This window comes from Vombatus ursinus, unplaced genomic scaffold (assembly GCF_900497805.2).
Source record: "Vombatus ursinus unplaced genomic scaffold, bare-nosed wombat genome assembly UNPS02005659.1, whole genome shotgun sequence".
NCBI lineage: Eukaryota > Metazoa > Chordata > Mammalia > Diprotodontia > Vombatidae > Vombatus > Vombatus ursinus.
In genome coordinates this window covers 4,517,653-4,539,503 of record NW_020945437.1, presented here as the reverse complement: position 1 = coordinate 4,539,503, position 21,851 = coordinate 4,517,653, and the positions used below count along the sequence as shown (strand labels likewise).

Here is a 21,851-nt window from a genome sequence, read left to right as displayed (position 1 = left end):
ATGACCTATGCTATTTTCTTTCCTACTTCAGATGCAATCTTAATAGATCAGCTTCTACATTTCCCCATAATAATAATGATGTTGGCTAAATGAGGAATCCTTAATTAAATAATTATATTATCACTGATATTAAAATAAGACAGATAAAGTGCATTATAAATGAAACACACATACACACACACAGAGTTCTTTAAAAGATATAATTGAAGTGTTGAACATGTGGGCTGGGAAGGGAAGGAAATTTGATCAAAATAACATCAATCTATTAAATAGTGTTTCAGCTGCACGTATGTTCCTGGTCTGGAGAGGATTAAGAGATCAGAGAGGACTCAAAATCACCACTTTTTTTTTACCTCACTTTCCCCAACTGCATAATGTAAAATATCGATCTTTCTCCTTTCTATAGAGGGTACTCTGAAAAGAAAATGAGATGAGAATGGTGATCCATTTCAAGTGCACAAGTACTAAGGGCATTTCTGTCCCCAGACCCACTCACTGACCTTTTCCATTCTCTTTCCTCAGAAACATGGCCTCTTTCCCAGAACTGATTGAAAACTTCCAGGAAGAGCTCATTTGCTCCATCTGCAGGGATTACTTGGAAAACCCAATGTCCACCGAGTGTGGTCACAGTTTTTGCCATAGCTGCCTCTTCAGGAGCTGGCAGCAAGCCTCTCCCTCTTTCTCCTGCCCAGAGTGCAGGAGTGTCTCCCAGGTTGGGGCTTTCAAAGCCAATGTGCATCTTGGGAAACTGGCAGCCATTGCCAAAAGACTAAGACCTCATTGTTTGCAATATCCTGGAAGCCATAGCAAGTGTGAGACACACCAGAAAGTGCAGAAACTGTTCTGTGAGGATGACCAGAGCCCAATCTGTATGTCCTGTTCTGAGTCCAACAAGCATAAGGCTCATACACTCCGTTACATAGATGAAGCTGCTGAGGACTTCAGGGTACGTAATGGATTCATCACTCCAACCACAAGTACATTTTAAATTTGCACTCCAGTCTGCAAAGATCATCCTAGGAAGACAGGTGGTGTTTTCACGTGCCAATCGCTGTGCTCTAAGGGCTTACAAGGCTGTTGTTGAAATGCACTGTACTGTGTCCTCTGTCCTCAGCCTGAGGTTTTACTAATGGTCTGAGATCATCAGAAAGTTTCCCTTGATGTTTGAGTACTTCTTCTAACTTGGTTTGAAATGTCTACCCCTGTTGTGTATAGGGAGAACCTTGAGTTTTTTTGGTAAATGGAGTCAGGCAATCTGAGATTGTTAGGGCCATCTTCATCTGGTAGGATAATTGGTATCACCTTCATTCTTCATCAACTAGAGAAGAGGGACAAGACAATTGAACCATATTTGTCCTTTGTATTTGACACTGGAAAGTTACTTCTTGGTGGAGGTATACAGGACAAAGGAGAGATTATCTTGTCAGACCTGCTTAGGCCTAGATCTACATTTGCTCTTTTTTCTTCTTCATGTTAAGTCCTGCTTCACTCTCCTGAGGCTTGAATGTGAGGCAGGTAGGTGAGGGGCTTCTTGGTCCTCTACTTTGCTCCTAGGCTTGATTCTTTTCATGCATGCAACCAACCTGTACACACTGAATTACCAAAGACATTGAGAAAAGTATAATTGACAGTGTCATAGTTGAACTAAGGAGAGAATAGCATAATCCTGAGCTGTGCATTAAGAAAGTTAGGCCCTCCAAGAACTATCTGAGTTCCATCTTGAAAAGATATGGGAGATGCTCTAGTCTAGTTGCTTCTTTGCTTTTTTGAGGAAACTGAGGCATAGCCAAGTTAAGTTGCATCCAGAGTCACACATCTAGATGAGGCAAAGGGGACATTAGAATATCTTACTCCCAGGCCATATCTGTCTTTTTACAAGAGAGTTGCTTGTGGGCTGAGGTTAAGTATGATGGTGTCTATAGGAATCAGGTTTTCCGCTGAGACTTGAAATCCAAGATATGAACAGGATAAGTGGAGTGTGGAAGCACATTCCAGTGGAATGGGATGTCTGCTCTTCCTTTGGAAAATTAGGGGGTTGAATGAGATGGCCTCTAAGGACCCTTCTCTCTTTCCTTCTCTGTTCCTATAATCCAAAGGAGTAAAAAATGTGGTGATGAGAAAGCTCTTGTCCAGAGTTGGTACGTGTAGATAATGAAGTCTTTGAAATTTAAAGGAGTCCTTCTCACTTGGAATGAGTTATCCCATTCCCCCCTTGGGCCTTCGATCTCAGAATCATGCTTTCTGAGTAACTTAGATGCCACACCATGGGCCATATAGGCCTGAAGCTCCCAGTTTTATCTTTTACTCATAGCTTTAAGTAAGAGCACTTTTATTATTAATTGGTCTCTCAGCCATTTACACATGAACAGTTTTGAATATGTAGTACTGAAATGCCTCTTGGTTAAAATAATTCATGTTTTAAAAAAAATATTTTATAGGAGAAACTCCAGGAAACTGTAACAGATTTGTGGAGAAAAACTAAGGATGTTGAACAGATGGCTAATGAGGAGGTGAAATTGGTACTATTGGAGGCAAGTATTTATCTCTTTATCTCTCAGTAATCAACACATATTGTTTGCTGTGCTCCCTCAAAATAACCTTTCCAGATTGGTAGGAGGCACTGGCTTACACTGAATCTTATAAATGAGGACACAGAGGGTCAGAGTGGCTGTTTTGTCCAAAGACTCATGGGCAGTAAATGGAACAAGGGGAGGTCAAAACCAGGCCTCCAGATTCCAAAATCAATTACCCATTATACTATAGCTGGCTGAGGGCTCCTTAGGAAGGGATGTGGTGTTCTCAAGCAGGAAAAGGGAGGATTGTGCTTGGATCACAAAGCACAGTGCAATGGGAACATTGCAGAAAATGCTCTCACTATGCATGGCCAACTTTGGCCACAGAAATGAACAAAATCAAAGTCCAATTGTGAGCTAAAAAGCTCATCACTCAACCATTGCCGCTTAATGTTATGTCATTTCCTGTATTTCATCACTATCATCTATTTCATTACAGAAGGAGATAACGACTCAAAAGGAAACTATTTCTTCTGAATTCCAGAAATTACAACATTTCCTGGATGAGGAAAAAAATGAATATCTATCAATTGTGGAGAGGCAGGGAAGGGCCAATGTGAAAGGCCTGAAGAAGAGAATAAGGGAATTATCCCTTCAAAATCAAGAATTAAGGAAGAGGATCAGAGAGTCAGAGGAAGTGTGCAGGAAACCAGAAGTGAATTTGCTCCAGGTAAGGGGTGGGAGATATGCATAAGAAACATAAAAGATAAAACCAAGAACTTACCAATGCCATCCACTTCTCAAAAAACCATGAAGTGGAGTACAAATGAAGAATGCTTTAATATGCTACTGATCTCTTCCATCTCCAACTCTGATCCCCAAACTTGTAAGGAACTATTCCACAAGTTCAGAAAGCACACACAGTTTTTTTTAAATGATCCAATTGAATAGATTCCTTTGCATTTGTTTTATACATAAAGTGTATTTTTTTTCTGTTGTGCACATGTAGCTTTCTAACAAATAGTTGCATACTGATTACAATGCCAGATTTCAAAAATACAGTTCACCTTCTTTGAAAATGGATCATACAGGGGGCAGCTAGGTGGTGCAGTCACCTTGGAGTCAGGAGGACCTCAGTTGAAATCTGGCCTCAGACACATAACACTTACTAGCTATGTGACTCTGGGCAAGTCACTTAACCCCAACTGCGTCACCAAAAAACAAAACAAAAAAAAAGGAAAATGGATCATACATGCACGAATTATGTGCAAATATATGAAGGACATAAGATTTCTTGAACATCTTAAAACCTTTCATTGCTCTCTATTTTTGTGTTCTTTCTGAGACCTGGAGAGCTCCAGCTGACATTGAGTCCCTTACTGTTCTGTCCAGTCATGGTTATACTTTCCCTTGCACTGTTACCCTTGTCCCTCCCCTCACAAGTTCATTATAAATGAGGCAAAATATTTCTTTCTTTCCATTGCCACTGCACCAATCTCCCTCTTGCCAGTTCAGTTGCTTGTTCAGTAACTTCTCTTCCTTTGAGGTTCATTCCAATTAAATTATGTCTGTAGATGTGGAGACCATGCACCAGAGTGGGAAGAGACTATTGGAAGTATGACAAATGGGAAGGTCATGGCAATAGTCTAGGCAAGGATAGGGCCTGAGCTAAAGTGGTAGCTGTGTGAGAGGAGAGAAAGAGGAATATATATGAGGCATGTTGCAGACCAAGAAGTTCCAAGATTCTTCCCTACTTTATGGGTTTCCCTGAGGCAATGAAATGTGATCCATTCCAAAGGCTCATTTTCCTACCTCAAATACAACATTGTCCTAACCATTATCATTTTTTTTTCTTCCTCAGGATATGAAAAGAGTGTTAAAGAGGTAGGTTCCTATTCTTATTTCGTTTGGAAAGCTCTAAACAAATTTGAGTTAATGGGCCTTGACTGACTAAAGGGATGAAGACTGTGCCAAGATTCTTATGATTACTAGAGACCTAAACTTGGTGTTTGTTTTCTGTAAGAATGAATCTGTGATCCACGAGGAAGTGGACACGTTCCACATAAACACAATTGTTTGTCCCGTCCCTGGAATTCTAGAAATGCTTTTAAAATTTAAAGGTGAGTGAAAAGATCTGTAACAAAGAGGCAACAGATTTCCAAGCCTTCACCAATTATCCTTTGGGCTAGAACCCATTTGGCTTTCACAGAAACTCAGAATCTTGCAGCTGGAAAGAACCTACCTCTGTAGCCATCTAACTTACTTTTGCCTGAACGGTGATTCTCTCTGCAAAATATTTGATAAGTAGTCATCCAGACTTTGCCTGTAATCATCTGCTGAAGAGGAGCCTGATAATTCCAAACACATATTTTTCTGTTTTTTTTTTAATTGATCTCATCACCAAGATTTTTCTCATATCAAGGCTAAATATGACTTTTTACAAGATCTAACCAATTCTCCTTGATCTAGCATCAGAAGCCCAGCAGAGAAATTTAAGGTTTCTTTCACTTCAAAACCATTCAAGTACTTGAAGACAGCTGCCATGTGACCCCTTAAGTTATCTCTTCTCCAAAATACAAAAGCCTAGTCCCTTTAAATCAGGTTCAAATGATGACAACTCAAGTTTAGGGGGAAAATGTTTCAGAACATGTTTCAGAACTATTTCAGCAATATTAAGGTTGAGATGTCGGTGATGCCCATGGGAAGGTTTGTCCTGGTAGTAGCTGAACAGGCAGATCTAGCTCTCCAAAGACATATTTTGGGAGACCATCTGCATAAAAATTAAATCCCTGAGAAAGAAAAGGTCGCTGAGGAAGACTACGTAGAGACTCTAGCCTGAACCAGAAGAAATAAATCGGATGAAAGATTTTCCATAGATGGAAATTCAGAAGAAGAAAGAAGGGAGACACACTTATACAAAAGAGAGATGCAAAAAGAGCAAGAGATGTAGAAACAGAGAGATAAAGAGAGAGGAGACAGAGACAGAGACAGAGAATATAGGGAAGACGGATGGAGGGAAGTGCAAAAAGATGTGAAAGAGAAATAGAAAAGAGAGCTGTAGGATATATCTCCTTTAGTTTTCTTTCTAGTTCTCTCCTTTACCTTCTCAGAGGCAGTGGTCTTCATCTCCCTCCTGTGCAGCCTTTAAACATTACCCAGAAGAGTCAGCGTATCATAACCTTAATTTCACATCTAGAATCATGAATAGGATCGATTAAATCCTGGCATTGGTTAACCATTTTTTTTTGGTGAGACACAGCAAGAAAAGGGCAGAAAGCACCAGATTTTCCAAAACAGCCCCTAACACACTGTCACATCTACCTGACAACCCAAGACCATTCTGCTCCTCACACCATGGAACTGTCTTGCCTCTCTCCAGTCACTTTTTACAATCATGTATTACTGTGATCCCTTGATGGCCATTTCATAGTGTACACACCTGACCCAATCCCCTACGAAATGAAACAAATCTCTGACAATACCATTCACTGAACCTCAACTTCTTCTCTCATCACTCTGGATCGTGACACAGCCGATCCAGGTCTCATCATCTCTGAAGACTTGAAGATTATGAGATACGGAGGTACACAGGCAGAAGTGCCCAACAACATGGGGAGATTCAGTGATTTTGCCCAAGTTCTTGGTACTCGGTCCTTCGTTTCAAGTAGACACTACTAGGCAGGGGAGGTACCAGACAACACTGGATGGAGTGTTGGCATCTCTAATGGATCACCTATGCCTGAAGTCTTCTTTGTGCTTATGGCTATGCAGAGTCACAGTGGCGGTCATCTTTATGCTATAAGCAAGCAGCACCTTTCTTCTGTGCTTCATGTGAAATACTGCCAGAACTGTGTGTCCAACCTAATGGTGGGCATTTTCCTTGACTATGGAAAAGGAGAGGTATCATTTTATAATGATAAAGAAAGATCTCTCATTTTTGCTTTCCCAACCACTTCCTTCTCAGGACTCTTCTAGTTTTTCTTCTGTCATTCTAAGAAAATCCTAACAAATGATTGCTCTCTCATGATCTGTCCCTAATTGAGAGAGATCAGAAACATATGTATTTGTCCTTCAAATAAACTTCAGACACTCTATTCCACAATTCCTGTGTGTCATAAAATTTTAGAACTAGAAGGGCCCTCATAGGGTACATATCATCACCATCTAATTTCACACATAACAACAGAACTCTGGGGGAGGGGGTAAAATGACTTGCCTACCCTAAATAGGATTCTTGGACCTACCTCCCACTCCCAAACCAATTACATCATATGTCCATTGTGTGTAGTTTGTATATACTTATCTTTGTACATGTTTTTCCTCTGACCTTAGGATAATATATGCTACATGACAGCAGAGACTATTTCCTTTTTTTAGTTTTTGTATTCCCAGTTCCTAGCAAATCGAGTAATAAAAAGTTCTTAATAATACTGTTTGAATTGAATTGAATGTATTCAACTATTCATAGGATCATCATAAGAATGTTAAGTTGGTAGGGAACTTCAAGGTCATCTAGTCTAGTTCTCTTACAGAAAATAGGAGGAAACTGAGGGTCAGAGAAGTTAAGTGACTTGACCAAGTTCTCTTAGTTAGAGAGGGAGTGACTGAGCTAGAGTTTAAAACTAGTTCCTTGCTTTCAAATCAAGTAAGCTTTCTACAACCCCACACTGCCAGCTGAACTAATACAAGGAACCCTGGGCGCTTGGAAATTCAGTCCATTGCTTTTACTGTGATACTATGGAGACACTAATGGAATATCACTTTGTCAATTATGACCACCTAGGGGTCAGATGGGTTAAAATTCTCAAAATATTTATTTCTGTTCTGATTTGAGGGGTGGGGTTGGTACTCTCATTTATAGAGTATTTAAGGCTATGAGACTTTCTTTGGTGTCAGGGGTACACTTTCCTATACACATTGTGGACTTTTCTCAATTTTTTAGGATACCTAGACAACTTTTGGTTACACTTCATTTACTGGGTCTGCTGCCAAGATAGTTGACTGACTAGAACTCAGCAGGATCTGATCTTGTTTCAGGGCCATGGTCTCTGCACCATACAATAAAAAGAGCAATAAGGTGCTCTTTGTGCCATTTTCAGTCTCATTAATCTCTTTTCTTTTGCATTTTGATTCTGGAGAACTGATGGAGGAGATCATGGGTGTGAGGGAAACTGAGGAGATGTTCCCCAGCGCCTCATGTAACTGCCTCATGACCTGACATAAAGAATGTAAACTGGAGTTAACATGCATGACTGAGGGTACCATGGAGACAGAACATTAAGTAATAACAAACTATGTTACACCCAGGAAAGCAATTCTTATCTCAAGGAACATTTTTCTTGAGAAGAATGTGTATCTGTCCAAGGACCTGATCACTCCTTGGAGACTTACACAACAAACAGGTATTTGGGGCTCTGATCAAACTCCAACCCTTGTTAAAATGTGTGCATGTGGGGCAGCTAGGTAGCACAGTGGATAGAGCACCGGCCCTGAAGTCAGGAGGACCTGAGTTCAAATCTGGCCTCAGACACATGACACTTACTAGCTGTGTGACCCTGGGCAAGTCACTTAACCCTATTTGCTTCAGTTTCTTCATCTGTAAAATGAGCTAGAGAAAGAAATAGCAAACCACTCTGGTTCGTCATGAAAACCCCAAAAGGGTTCACAAAGAGTCAGACATAACTGAAAGATGACTAAACAACACAAGGCAAAACCAAGTGCTTCTAGTGGGTAGAAAATGGGATATTCCTTCCCCATACTCTCCTCCATCACTCTCGAAACAAGACACAAGGAAAAGGGCAAACATGGGACTCACAAAGACACAAGGAGCAACCCACTGCATGGCTCTTTATTGCATTACTCAGAAGCGTTGGCTCCAAAACAAAATCCCATTCTTGTGAGTTTTCATAAGTGAATTGACTTGTTGGTAGCCCTAGTGAACTAAGTAAAGCCAAAATTAGTCTAGAAGTCTTCTAAAAAACTGAGAAATATCCACAATTTCTACAGGAAACAGGGCCCCTGACACCACAGAAAGGCTCATAGCTTTAAAACTTTTTCAGATGAGGGCACCCACTCCTTTACCTCTTTTACCCAATATTAAGAACTGCAATGGATATTGTGAGTTCTTTCACCCATCTAATAACTGTGTTGTCACATTTCACTAAGTGATATACTATTAGTATGTCCATAGAATCATAGTAAGAGTTCTGAACTGGGTTTCCAAGGACCAGGTTTCCTTGTCCTAGTTCTGTTGGCAGTGTAAGATTACAGAAAACTTGCTTAATTTGCTGTTAGGGAATCAGGTTTAAACCTTAGCTCTGCCACTCTCTCTTGGCCTAGGCCTAGGAGTTCTTGATGAAGTCACTTAACTTCTCTGAAACTCAGTTTCCTTTTATATAATGTGAGGGAGTTGGACAAGATGATCTCCAAGATCCCTCCCAGCTTAACATCTCTCATCTTATGAATATGATTTATTCTTATGAATAATTATGAATAATTGACCACATTCATTTCAGTTTGATCAGCATTTATTTTGTACCTTTTATTAAGCAATGTGCTAAGAACTGGGGGTATAGAGGAAAAAGAAAACAGTCCCTGTCATCAAAGGTCACATTCTACTGGAGTTAAGGGAAGAACATGGTACAAAAATAAGTAAATACAAAATACACACAAGATAACTATAACAAGGCTGAGGTGGGAGGTGGGTCCAAGAGTCCTATTTAGGGCAGAAAAGTCATTTTACCATCTCTGTTGTTACATTATGTGTGAAATTAGATTGTGACTTTATGTGCCCTCTGAGGACCCTTCTGGTTCTAAAATATAATGACACGTAGGAATTTTGGAATAGAGTGCCATTTAATGGAAAAGTGACGATTCCTTGATCTCTCCCAATTAGGGGCAGATTGTGAGAGAGTAATCTTTTGTTGGGACATTCTTAGAAAGGCCAAAGAAAGGCTGGAAGGGTCCTGAGAAAGAAGTGGTTGGGAAAGTGAAAATTAGATATTTTTCTCTGGCATTATAAAATGATACCTCTCCACATTCATAGTCAAGGAAAACACCCACCACCAATTGGGACAAATTGATCTGGCAGCATTTCACATGGACTTTGGAAAAAAGGTGGTGGTGGTAGCCTATAGCAAAAAGATGGTAGCCATTATGACCTTTCATGGCCATAAGCACAAAGAAATCTGCAGGTAGAATTGGTCCTTTAGAGATGCCAACACACCATCCAGTGTCACCTGGCACCTTCATCTCCACCTCCCAGTAGCATCTTCTTGAAGTCAAAGACTGAGTACCAAGAACTTGGGCAAAAGCACTGAATGTCTCACTGTTGTGGGGCTCTTGCTCTTGAGTACCTCCATATCTCACACTCTTTAAATCTTCAGATATAATGAGTCCTGGACAGGCTGCATTATGATCCAGAGTGATGTCCACTGCGGAGAAAGGAAAGTTTTGGTTAAACAGTATTGTAAAAGATTAGAAGATTTTTAATTATTTTTTTTATTAAGGATGAGGTTAGTTTTGTACTTCATAGAGAGGCCATTTAGGTACCACAGTGATGTGCAAAAAAGTGACTAGATATAGACAGGATGCCTCCATGGCATGAGGAACAGAATGTTCTTTGGTTGTCAGGTAGGGTGTGGGAGAGTGTGTTAGATGCTCATTTGGAAAATAATATTCTTTCTGCCCTCCTCTTTCTGAGACTCACAAAACAAAATAGTTGACTAATGCCATGTCTACTAGAGAACATATTTGTTTACACCTGAAATTGGAGTCACCATATGCTGGCTCCTCTGTGGACTATTTGATTGCTGCACAGGAAGAAGCTAAGGACACTTCCTTTCAGCAGGACCTTGGAAAACTGAAGAGGATATTTCCTGTATCTCTCTTTCCTATTTTTTGTTCCTTTCATTTTCCTCTTTCTTCCATTCTTTTTCCCTCACTCTTCTCTGTCTCTCTCTATCTCTTTCTCACTGTGTCTGCCTCATTTCGCCCTTTGAAATTTTATCTCTTTGGAAAACCTTTCTTCTAGTTCAGCATGGAGAATAAGGATGTGACTGTGATTCTCTGCACTGTCTTCCTTAATAAAGTCATTCATTCTCAAGGATTTAACTTTTTTGCAGATGGGCACCCAAATATTGATCTAATGGGATCTGTTTTCCGAGATCTAGTTCTACCTGTTTGGCTGCTTCTAGGGCAACTCTGCCAAAGGTCCCACAGGTGTCTTTTCCTTAACATGCATGAAAACTTTATCCTCTATCCCTCTAAATTTGAGTTAGTGTCATTTGAGCCTGAATTGAGAGGGCTGGGGATGTTTATTTTGGAGATGAGAGAATTAGGAGTCACATGAGAGTTATCTTTAAGTACTTGCATGGTTTTTTTATTTGAAAGAAACATTAAATTTTCTCTGCCTGTCCTCTGATGTCAGATAGAGGAAAAATGGTTAGAAATAGCAAAGAGGTAAATTTAGTCTTGATGTGAGAAAAAAAATCCTGTTAATGAAACCAATTTTTAAAAAGAATGGGCTCAATTGGAGAAGTACTGAATAAAGTTGTGGTATATAATTGTGACAGAGTACTACTGTGCTAAAAGAAATAATGAGCAGGATGGCTTCAGAAAAACCTGGGAAGACTTATGTAAACTTATGTGAATTGAAGTGAGCAGAACTAGGAGATCATTGTACACAGTGACAGCAACATTGTAAGGATGATCGATTGTGGAAGACTTGGCTATTCTGATCAAGACAGTGACCCAAGACTCAACTCCAAAAGATCCATGATGAAAAATGCTATCCACCTCCAGAGAGAGAACTGATGGATTCTGAATATAGATTGAATCATTTTTACATTATTTTTCTTGTTTAATTTTTGTCTGTTTCCTTTTGCAACATGGCTAATATGGAAATATGTTTTGCATGGCCTCATATGTATAATCAATATCAAATTGCTTACTTTCTCAAGGGGAGGGGCAAGATGGAGGGAGATAATTTGAAACTCAATTTTTTTAAAAAAAGTTTAATTTTTTTACAAGTAATTGGGAAATATTTAGAGAAATAAATAAAAGGTATATTTAAAAAAACAAAATGGGCTGTATTCGGAATTATTAGGCTCCTCTTCACTGAATAATTTTAAGTAAAGCTTGGATGACCACTGGTCCAATACTCTAAGAGAGAGAATCATTGCTCAGAGAAATGTGGAATAGATGGTCACTGATGTGTGATCATTCCAACTCTGAGATTCTGGGATTCTGTGAAATGTAAATTGATTCTGACCAAAAGAAAAATTAGACAGGACATGGAGTTATGTTGAAACTTCTTTTAGATTTTTCCCACTCACCTTTGAATTTCAAAAGCATTTCTGTAATTCCAGGAATGGGCTGGACAGTTTTTTTTATAAGGAATTTTTCTATTTCCTTTTGGAGCACAGATTCATTCCTATAGAAAAAAAAAACAAAACCATGTTTAGTTCTCCAGTTGTCATAGCATCAATGGTGTAGTCTTCATTACTTTAAATTTTTTAAGAGCTTTCCCAATGAAATAAAGATAGGAACCTACCTGTTTAACACTCTTTTCATATCCTGAGAAGAGAAAAAAAAATGTGGTTAGGACAATGGTTTATTTGAGGAGGGAAAATGAGACTTTAAAATGAATCACCTATTCATTGTTTTGAAGATAACTCCAGAGTCGGGAGGAATCTGACAGGTTCTAGCTCTGCAGCATGTTTCACATATGTCCCCTTGTCACCCCTCACTCATCCACTACCTGAGGTCAGGTCCTCCTCACCCCTTGCCTAGACAATTGCCTTGACCTAATTCATCACAATATCTACAGTCTCTCTCCACTCCAATACATACTCCCCACAGCTACAGAAGTACATTTCCTTAAGAGCAGATCATATTAGTCATAATCCAGTAGCTCACACTACCTCAAAGATGAAACAAAATCTCTTCCATTTGGCCTTTAAAACCCTTCACAATGTGGCTTCACAACATCATCCCAGTTTACACTGCTTTCCTTCCTCTATGTTCCAGCATGAATGATCTCCCTTCCTACACTGTAGTGTAGAGAATACTATAGAGTTCAACTGAATCCTCTAGTAATCAAAAAAAGAAAAAGAAGGGAGAATAGACTATACATAGTGATGGCCTTGCAAAAGTACTGAAGAGGGACAGCTAGGTGGTGCAGTGGATAGAGCACTGGCCCTGGATTCAGGAGGACCTGAGTTCAAATCTGGCCTCAGACTCATAACACTTACTAGCTGTGTGACCCTGGGTAAGTCACTTAACCCCATTGTCAACAACAAAAAAGAAGAAAACAAAAGTACTGAAGAGCGGAGAGGCTAGAGATCATGATGAGGATAAAGAACAAGATAAGTCAGAAGAGAAGATGCAGTGTTAATATATTATGTTCAGATAAATGAATTTCAGAGTTTCAGGACATAGATGTAGAACACTTCTGAAATCTCCTGAAACACTATGATTTATACTCAAAAAGCTTACTATTCATTTTTTTAAAATTTGAAGATGTAATCTACGCAGATAAAATTTATTAAAATTCTACATGTACACAAAATAAAAATATATAAGATAATAAAAATAAATTCAAAAAATCTATCAAAACACATTATCAAAAAACTGAGAACCCTAATCTTCTAGATGTTTTTAGGACTTAGGGAATCAGTGTCATTGGGAGATGTAGGAGACCCCTAACAGATTAAAGGATTCTTCATTCCCACTTCACTTTTTGTTTGGACATGGATTGCTCTTTTCTCAGCACCTGGCTTTATCATTTATGTCCCTTCATCTTAATTATAATGGCCTTACCTGTAGCAAATCCATATCTGGTTTCTTGCACTCCTCTTCTAACTCTAAGATCCTCTTCCTTAATTCTTGATTCAGGTGGGACAGTTTCTTCATTCTCTTGCTCAGGCCTTCCATGTTGGTTCTCAATTGCTGCTGCACAATTGACAGATATTCATCCTTCTCCTCATCCAGGAACCCTTGTAGTTTCTGGAATTCAGACAAAATCCTTCTCTTTTGTGTCTCCACCTCTGCCTATAAAGAAACAGATAAGGCTGATGGAATCCAGGAAATGACACAACACTAAATGGCAATGGGGGCTGACAAACTTTTCAGCTTCCAATTGGATTTGGATTTCATTCACTTCTTTACCCAAGGTTGTCCGTGGACAGCAAGTACACACTCTGCACTGTGTTTTGTGGTCCAAGGGCAGCTCCCTTCTCTTGCTTGAAAAACACCACATCCTTTCTTATGGTGCTCTTTGCCTGTTGTAGTACAAATGTGAACTTGAAGGCCTGGCTAGGACTGCCCCTTGTGCCCAGATATATGCCTTCAGGCAAAATGGTTAGCCTCTCTTTGACCCTCAGTGTTTTCATTTGTAAAATTTGGTGAGGGCCAATATGTCACCTGTATATCCCAGAAGGATGCTTTGGGAGATCACAGCAGACAATGTGTTACAAATGCTGAGGGATCAAGAAATCAATACTTACCTCCAACAGTACACATTTCAGCTTCTCATTAGCCATCTGTTGCATCACATTCTCAGCTTTCCTCCACATAACATTCACAGATTTTTGGATCTTCTCCTATAATAATAATTTTAAGAAAAACATAAATTCTTGTATCCCTGAGGGATTTGAATTCTACATATCCAAAACTATTCATGTGTGACTGGCTGAGAGATTATAATTAAAGATTACTGCTCTTTCTGGAAGGTTACAGCCTGTATGACCTGTGGTGAGGGTTGTTCCTATCATTCAGAAATCATTGGTCTGAGGTAGATGACTCAAGGTAGAGACAGTTCAGAGGAGTAACTCAGTCTGAATGAGGACTCATACATCCTGAAATGATTCAATATCTATCCATATCACTTCTTGCCAATGGATTCTCATCACCCCTTCCCCCCTCATGGATTATCAGATCAGAGATTGAGAGTTAAAATGATCCTTGGAGGTTTTCTAGTTCAACCTCTTAATTTAACAAATGAAGAAAGTATATTCCATTCAACTACAATGTGCTTCCACAGTCCTCTTAGCCCACTCAAATCTTGGGTTTCAAGTCTTAGATAAAGAGCCAGTTCCTACATAAACCATCATAGATGACTTCAAGCCACAACCATCTCTCTGGTAAAAGAAGGATTTGTTAGGGGAATAAGTTGATCTAGTAACACCCTTTTGCCCCTGTCTCAGTGTATAACCCCATGCGAGTCATTTAATGTGGCTGGGTTTCATATTTTCAGGACTTTGTTAAAAAAAAAACAACAGAACAACCTGAACTTAATTGAAGATTTGACATACAAGAGCCAAGTGAAATATAAGGTACATACCAAAGACTAAATACAAAGGACTCAATAAGGATAGACCATTTATCTTTTATGTAGGTAAAATGTAAAAATTATGTCTAAGATTGTTATTAGTAACTGGGCAGTTTGTAAAAAAAAGATTGGGGTAGACTTGAGTATGATATGACTTTAAAAAGTAAAACCATTTAGGAATACCTAAAAAGAGTAATTATCTTATACAAATGAGGTGAGAGAGGAAGAACGGAGACAGAGGAATTAGATGGGGGAGGAGGGTTGGTAGTTCTGGAAATCTACTTTCATCAGGAATAGGTTCAAGAGGAAACAATACATATCTCTAGAAGAGAATAAAAGTCTTCTAAATTTAGGAAGAGAGAAAATGCTAAGGTGATAGGGAGGGTGGGGAAGATAAGGGAAGGATACCTAGAGAGGAGGGTGAGGAAATATATTAAAGGGGGGGTATAGAAGGGTGTTTAGATTAGTGGGAATGGGAGGATAAGGGAGGGATTTTTAGAGGGGAGGGTGAGGGAATAGGTCAAAGACAGGTATAGAAAGTTGTTTAGATTTATGGGAATAGGAGGATAAGAGAAGGATCCTTGGAGGGGGGTAGGCTAAGCAATAAGAGGGCAAGGTAGAGGGCAGAGGTAAGGTAGAGGAGTTAGGAGGGATAGGAAATAAGAGATATATACAAATATAAAAACAAAGATCAGGAGTAGAATTTGTTAAGGAAAGTATATGTCTATGTATGTATATATATATATATATGTACATGTATTTATCTATATATAAATATATCTGCACTTAATTGTAGCTTTCTGGGGTGGAGGAAAAGGGGGAGAAAAAGAACAAAGTTAAAAGTACACAACAGAGAACAAAAGAAAACTCATAAGGAAGCAAAGAAAAGATGGACAGCTCTCAACACAATGTGTAGTATTTACTATATGGGCTTTCTTGAAATGGAAATTCATTGCTATATGTTTTTAATCCTCTCACATTCTGCTGTGCACATGACATCCTTTTTTTTCTTTTCTTATTTTGTATTTGAGTTTCAATATTTAAGGTTATAATATGTTTCTATTTCTTTTCTTGTTGTGTATTTAAGTTTTAATAATAAAAAACAAAAGCTTTTCCAGAACACAATAGTGTAAAAAGTAATTTAAGGGAAACTTTCTTTTGATCTCGGGCCATAAGTAAAGGGTCAAACTGAGGCCAGAGAAAATAGCTGGATGCAATTCAACAACAGCATTGTGAGCACTTAGAGCTTAGTGGTTGGTACATAGAGAAACCACATTTCTCTCTAGAATAATCTTTTTAGGATACAGTAGAAAGTACAATTCAAAATGTGCTTGTGGAAGGGGTAATAAACCGACTACTCACCTTGAAGTTTTCAGCAAACTCATCCGTGGAATGGAGTGTATGAGGCTCATGCTCCTGGGATTGAGAACAGGACACAGGGCTTGGACTCCAGTCATCCACATAAAACGGCTTGTGCCCCTTCTGATTTATCTCACTTTTGTTTTCTTCAGGGTTCTGAAAGCAAGGGGGACTTAGATTTTTGGCAATGGCTGCTAGTTTCCCAAGGCGCTGATTGGCTCGCAAGTCCCTCAGAGAGGAGACAAACCCGCATTCTGGACAGGAGAAAGGTGTAGAAGCTTCTGGCCAGCTGCTGATGAGGCAAACATAGCAAAAACTGTGGCCACATGTAGTGGACATTGGATTTGTAAAATACTTTCTGCACATGGAGCAGATGAGCTCTTCCTGGAAGTCTCGAATTAGCTCAGGGCAAGAGGTCATGTTTCTGAGGAGAGAGAATAGGAAAGGTCAGTGACTGGTTTGGAGACAGAAATGCTCTTAATACTAGGACACTTTTCATCATGCTGTGCAGGATCAGAAAACTGAATTTTCCAAAGCAAGTAGTTAAGGACCCTGAGGAAAGAATTGGTGGGCACTTTGATTCCTCTCTGATCTTCTAATCCTTTCTGTATCACTTAATATGCCTTCAGCTGAAACATTAATTAAATTAGATTCACAATCTTATTTTGATCAAATTTGCTATCTTTCTACTCCCACCTGTGTTAGTAATTTCAAGGATGATATCATTTAAAGAACTCTCTAGGGGCAATTAGGTGGGGCAGCGGATAGAGCTCTAGCCTTGGAGTCAGGAGGATCTGAGTTCAAATGCGGCCTCAGACACTTGACACTTACTAGCTGTGTGACCCTGGGCAAGTCACTTAACCTCAATTGCCTCAGCAAAAAAAAAAAAAAAAAAGATCAGCCTAAAAAAAAAAAACTCTCTCATTTTAGTGATCCTTTCCCCCTTTTACTTCTTGATAATTTAGCTAGACTCCTCCCTTCCACATTAAGCCTTCCCTAGTAACAATTGAACAACCAAAACAAGAACAAAGCTTCAAACCCAGTAACGCATAAACCATGGCTGACAAGACATAAAATTATCCACACTCATAATCCACCACATCTTCAATAAAATGAAACAAATGATTTCTCTTAACTTTTTTTTTTTTGGTGACAAGTTAAGTCATATGTGGATTTTGTCTTGAACTTCTTTCATGTAAATGGCTGTAGTCTCTGAGCCTATTGGTTTTTTTTCCAATGGGGTAGTTTCAGTCAGCACCAAATATTATGTCTCCCCTTTTTCTTGGATATAACAATAATTTTCCAATATATTCATTTACCATGGTTGGCTTAGCCAATCCAGAATCTAAGGCCCCCACTTTATTTCTAATTCTTTGCTAGCATGAAAAAAATATTTCAGGAAGATTGCAAATGGCTTTCCAGCATGAGTGGCCCAGCTCACAGCTCCAAAAGTAATGAATTAGTACACCTGTCTTCTCCAAACCCATTCACCATTATCTATTTCTATCTGTTGCCTTTGCTAATTTATAGGTGTGAGGTCAAACTTTAAGTTTGTTTTATCATTAATGACTTGGATTATTCTTTCATATAGGAGCTGATATCTTTGGGAATATTTGCAGCATTTAGAAATGAAGAAAAAAATTTAAAAAAAAAGAAACGAAGGAGTTCAGGACAAGGGAAGATACTAATCCTTCTAGTGTTCTACTGTTACTGTTGTCCAAGCCAAATCAGTTTTTCCACTTAGCCTGACTTGTTACTGCCTAACCCATTAACACAAAATCTGGCTCTCTTCTGCCTTTGCTGATTTCAGAGGACTAATTCCCAAAGTTGTATATTTCATCAAGGAGAAATATGTCACTCAACCTCTAGATACTCCATTGCACAGGACCTAGTTCTTAAATCCCTGACATGTAAATCATATTTCTCACTGGGAAAGTTACCTTCTTTTTGTCTTCTGGGATCTTTGCTTCACAGCCTCTGCCTTTAGCTCTGCTTTCAGCACTAGGAAAGTCTAAGTCTGTCTTCTCCCAGGCCTTTTATATACCCCTAGAACACTGAAGTCCCTCCTTCTTTCAAGGTGTGAATTCTTCTGGTCCTCCCTTGTCCCTGAGGCTTGTTCACACTTAGGGACTGCTCAGTGATAAGAGGCTCAAACCAAGGCACTCACAATCTAGGAGAAGGAGTTCACACTACTCATTTGGTCCTTTTACCTTACTTAAAACCACAAAGATTAAGAGAGTATCATTGTCTCTTCTTCGAAAGCTTTCTTATCCCATAAAGGATTCTCCTGAAATAGAATTACTAATAATGACTAAAATAATCATATTTGCTAAGAGGAAGATGGGGGAGTATGTGGGAATAAACAGAATTGATATTTTTCCCTGAGACTCAAATACTTTTAGTGTGAGGAGTCTTTTGAAGGAATAACATTTATGGATAGCTTTAATTTCTGCTTCCAATTCATTTCTGAGTATATTCTCTACCTTCCTCTATCCAACAAGCCATTCTGAGTAATAAAGAAGAAGAGAAAGAAAGAGACAAAAAGTAGTCAAGCAAATCTAATTAGCATGCAGAGGGAATACATTCGGTGTTTCATGCCAATCATCTACTTCCTCTTCAAAGAACATGGGAAAGGGACATTTTCTCATCTCTTCTTTGGGGCCAAGGTTAATCATTATAATCCTACTGTCTTCAGTTTATCTTGCTGTAGGTCTTTCTATTTACGTGTTTGTATTTGCTCTCTATCTTGCTTTCTCAGTTCGGTCTACCTTGTTTTATATTAGTTTATATAAATTACCTTTTGCTTCTTGGAATTTCCATTATTCAGTTTGGGTATAGTACCACCTGCTAGGCAAATTATCTTCTATAATCTCTTCCTTCTCACTTAGTTGTGATGTGACACCCTTGATTCCTGTGGTCTTTGGGAAGGCGGCATACAAAATGTGTAGGCCACTGCCACCACTGCAGAACCCTAAAGAGTCACATGAAACACTCACAAAGAGCACACAGTGTCTATGCTACTGCCAGGGGAATAAGATTGAAATAGTTAACTGTAAGGTACTTGGGCAGAACCGTATCCGAAGGGGCTAGGAAGAAAGATAGTTGAAGAGTTTTTGGACACTCGCATATAACTTGTGGAGCTTGTAACAGGTGACAGGGCCTGTCCCTATATAGACATGTGGGCATGGGAGTTAGTGCTCCCTACTTCCAATCGGAGATCTATGCCCATCACTGGCAGCCTGACAGACCCACTCTTGTGCTTGATATCTGGCAACTAACCACATGGAGATAGGTGGTTGCCAGGACTCATATTTCCTACCACAATACCCTTCCCCCCTCCTTCAGTGAATCACCTGACTTACAGGTATGTGCCACACAATACAAGATCAGATGGGGGAACCATGACACCAAAGTATTCCCAATCCTATTTCATCTTAGTCACTACCAACATCAATTAGTAGTGGATTTACTCAGCAGACTTTTCTAACTTACATACTTTTGCTGGTTTCTTTTAACAGAAGAAGTGAGGGAAAGGAAGGCTGACTAACAAAACTTATTGACTATGCTGTAGTGCCAATTCTCAATTAGCTATAGTTTGGAATGGCTGATGTCTGACAGGAGGCCCTTCCCTCTCTATTATTCTGTGTTTGTAATACTCTGAAAAGTTCAAAGTCAAGGGCAGGCTCAGGTGGGCAACTACTTTGCCTGAGGTGTGAACTCTATGCTTCTCATAGCTAATGCAATAATAAGAGTGGGAATTTCAGGAAAAATAAAAACAAAAGTTATGGTGGAGTAGTAGTACTGGGGGCCTAGGAAGCAAGCAAATTCACACCTTATGCTAGATTAGGTGAATTTTCACCTTGTATTGGGAGGGGCTGAATAAGACAAATTCCCTTATAAAAGGCTCAGGCTGAAGTCAGGGTCAGGGATTCTTGTTTCCGGACAGAAGCTCTGAACTAGAGAGGAAGTTAGATCCTGAAGGAAAAATCCTAGATTGAAAGAGTCAAGGTAAGTTTTCCTCAAGAATGTTATTAACTTTTCTGTTTGGGATTTGGCTCCCTTCACCAGACAGCAAAGGTAAACAGTTAGGGTTACAATGAAATGCTGCACCATGCTAACATCTCACAGAGATGATGAACTGTGGAGGACATCTTGCCCCCTTTCTGGCTAATGTCCTTTGGGTTCTCTTTTTGAAAGTTGTGCTGAGAATTGATGAAACTGCCTTAGGAGATGCCCCCAGCTTTGGCCCTGAGTATCTTCAGGGATTTGGATAGTCAATATGAGTTAAAGATCATTTCATTTAGAATAAGGATCCAGTTGCTTGTTCTGAATAATTTGCGCAACATAGCCTGTTCCTTATAACCTCTAGAAATAGTGTGGAGAAGGTGATTTCAAAGGATTTGATCTTTCATACTGAGAAAGCATTGCTTGGGGCCATGGAGGAGGGTGAGATGGACCAGTTGACAGGATGAAAGAGATTCTTTTGAAACACGGGAGGAGATGTCACATAGCTAGCTAGCATCATCAACTCCTCCATTTGGGAGATGAAATTCAGAGGAAGGAAAGGTCCTGAGAAGGAAAACATTTAATATTCTATCTCTGGGCATTCATGGTAGTTTACCTTGTTAGAAAGTTCTCATTAGAAGTAATGAGAGACATAGTGTGATGTAACACCTCAGGTAGGCCTGGATTCATGTCGCTCCTCAGACTCTTTCTGGCTGGATAGTTGCTTAATCTTTCAGTTATTTAATCAACCAAAGGCACAAAATGGTATGAGGAAAAAGAACTCCTGAAGGAAGAGGTGCTTAAACCCCATCTTGTAGGAACCCAGAGACTCTACGAGGTACAGTTTTGGAAAGAAAGCCTTGAAGGCTGAGGGATCAGACTGTGCAAAGATATAAAATGTAGAATTGTGTGTAGGAAATAGGAAGTAGGCCAGAATCACTAGAATGTAAAGTTCATGAAGGGGAGTAATCAGTTAAAAAAAAAAACTTAGAAGACAAAAAGTGGCCAGCTTTCAAGAGATTTAAATGCCAACTAGAGCAGCTTATATTTCAAACATAATTTTTAATTATAAAAACCAAATATATCCACAAATAAGAGATTTGAAAAGGTACCTACTCCCTCCCTTTCTTCTCCAAGTGGGGAAATATGAGTATGGAATATTGTCTGTAATGTGTGACTTCTTCAGTGTATTAGTTGATCTTTCTGAACTTACCCTTCTGCTCTCTTTTCATTTTGTCTTCTCAAAAAAATGATCTCTAGGAAAGAAAACATAGATGATATAAAATCAAAGTGAGTGGTAAAATTTATTTTAATAAAGAAATAATAGAGGGGGCAGCTAGATGGTTCAGTGGATAGACCACTGGCCTTGGAGTCAGGAGGACCAGTGTTCAAATCCAGCCTCAGACACTTGATACTCCCTGGCTGTGTGACCCTGGGCAAGTCACTTAAGCCTGATTGCCTGCCAAAAGAAAAAGATAAGAAATAAAACATGGAAATAAAAAATTATTTTTAAAAGGATATTGGCAGAGTTTAAGTATTCTTAAGAACAGAGAAGAATGGTAGAAAAACATTAGTGAAGAATATTTGATAACATTTAAAATTTAATCAATACAGTCAACAGAGTAACAGAATTATTTAATAAC

The 21,851-nt window shown here is 39.1% G+C and overlaps 1 protein-coding gene and 1 pseudogene across 1 annotated transcript in view; one reads left to right on the top strand and one right to left on the bottom strand.

Moving 5' to 3' along the window:
- The window catches only part of LOC114032691 (probable E3 ubiquitin-protein ligase TRIML1), a 62,624-nt gene extending 46,001 nt beyond the window's left edge, over positions 1-16,623 (bottom strand). Inside the window, exons 1-6 of the mRNA XM_027848078.1 lie at positions 16,207-16,623; positions 14,021-14,116; positions 13,335-13,565; positions 12,067-12,089; positions 11,849-11,946; positions 9,644-9,946 (exon numbers count right to left, since the gene is read on the bottom strand). Coding sequence (XP_027703879.1) covers positions 9,644-9,946; positions 11,849-11,946; positions 12,067-12,089; positions 13,335-13,565; positions 14,021-14,116; positions 16,207-16,623 — 1,168 coding nt within the window. The remainder of the gene's footprint in view (positions 1-9,643; positions 9,947-11,848; positions 11,947-12,066; positions 12,090-13,334; positions 13,566-14,020; positions 14,117-16,206) is intronic.
- LOC114032794 lies at positions 527-6,551 on the top strand (annotated as a pseudogene).
- Positions 16,624-21,851: the final 5,228 nt, after the last annotated feature.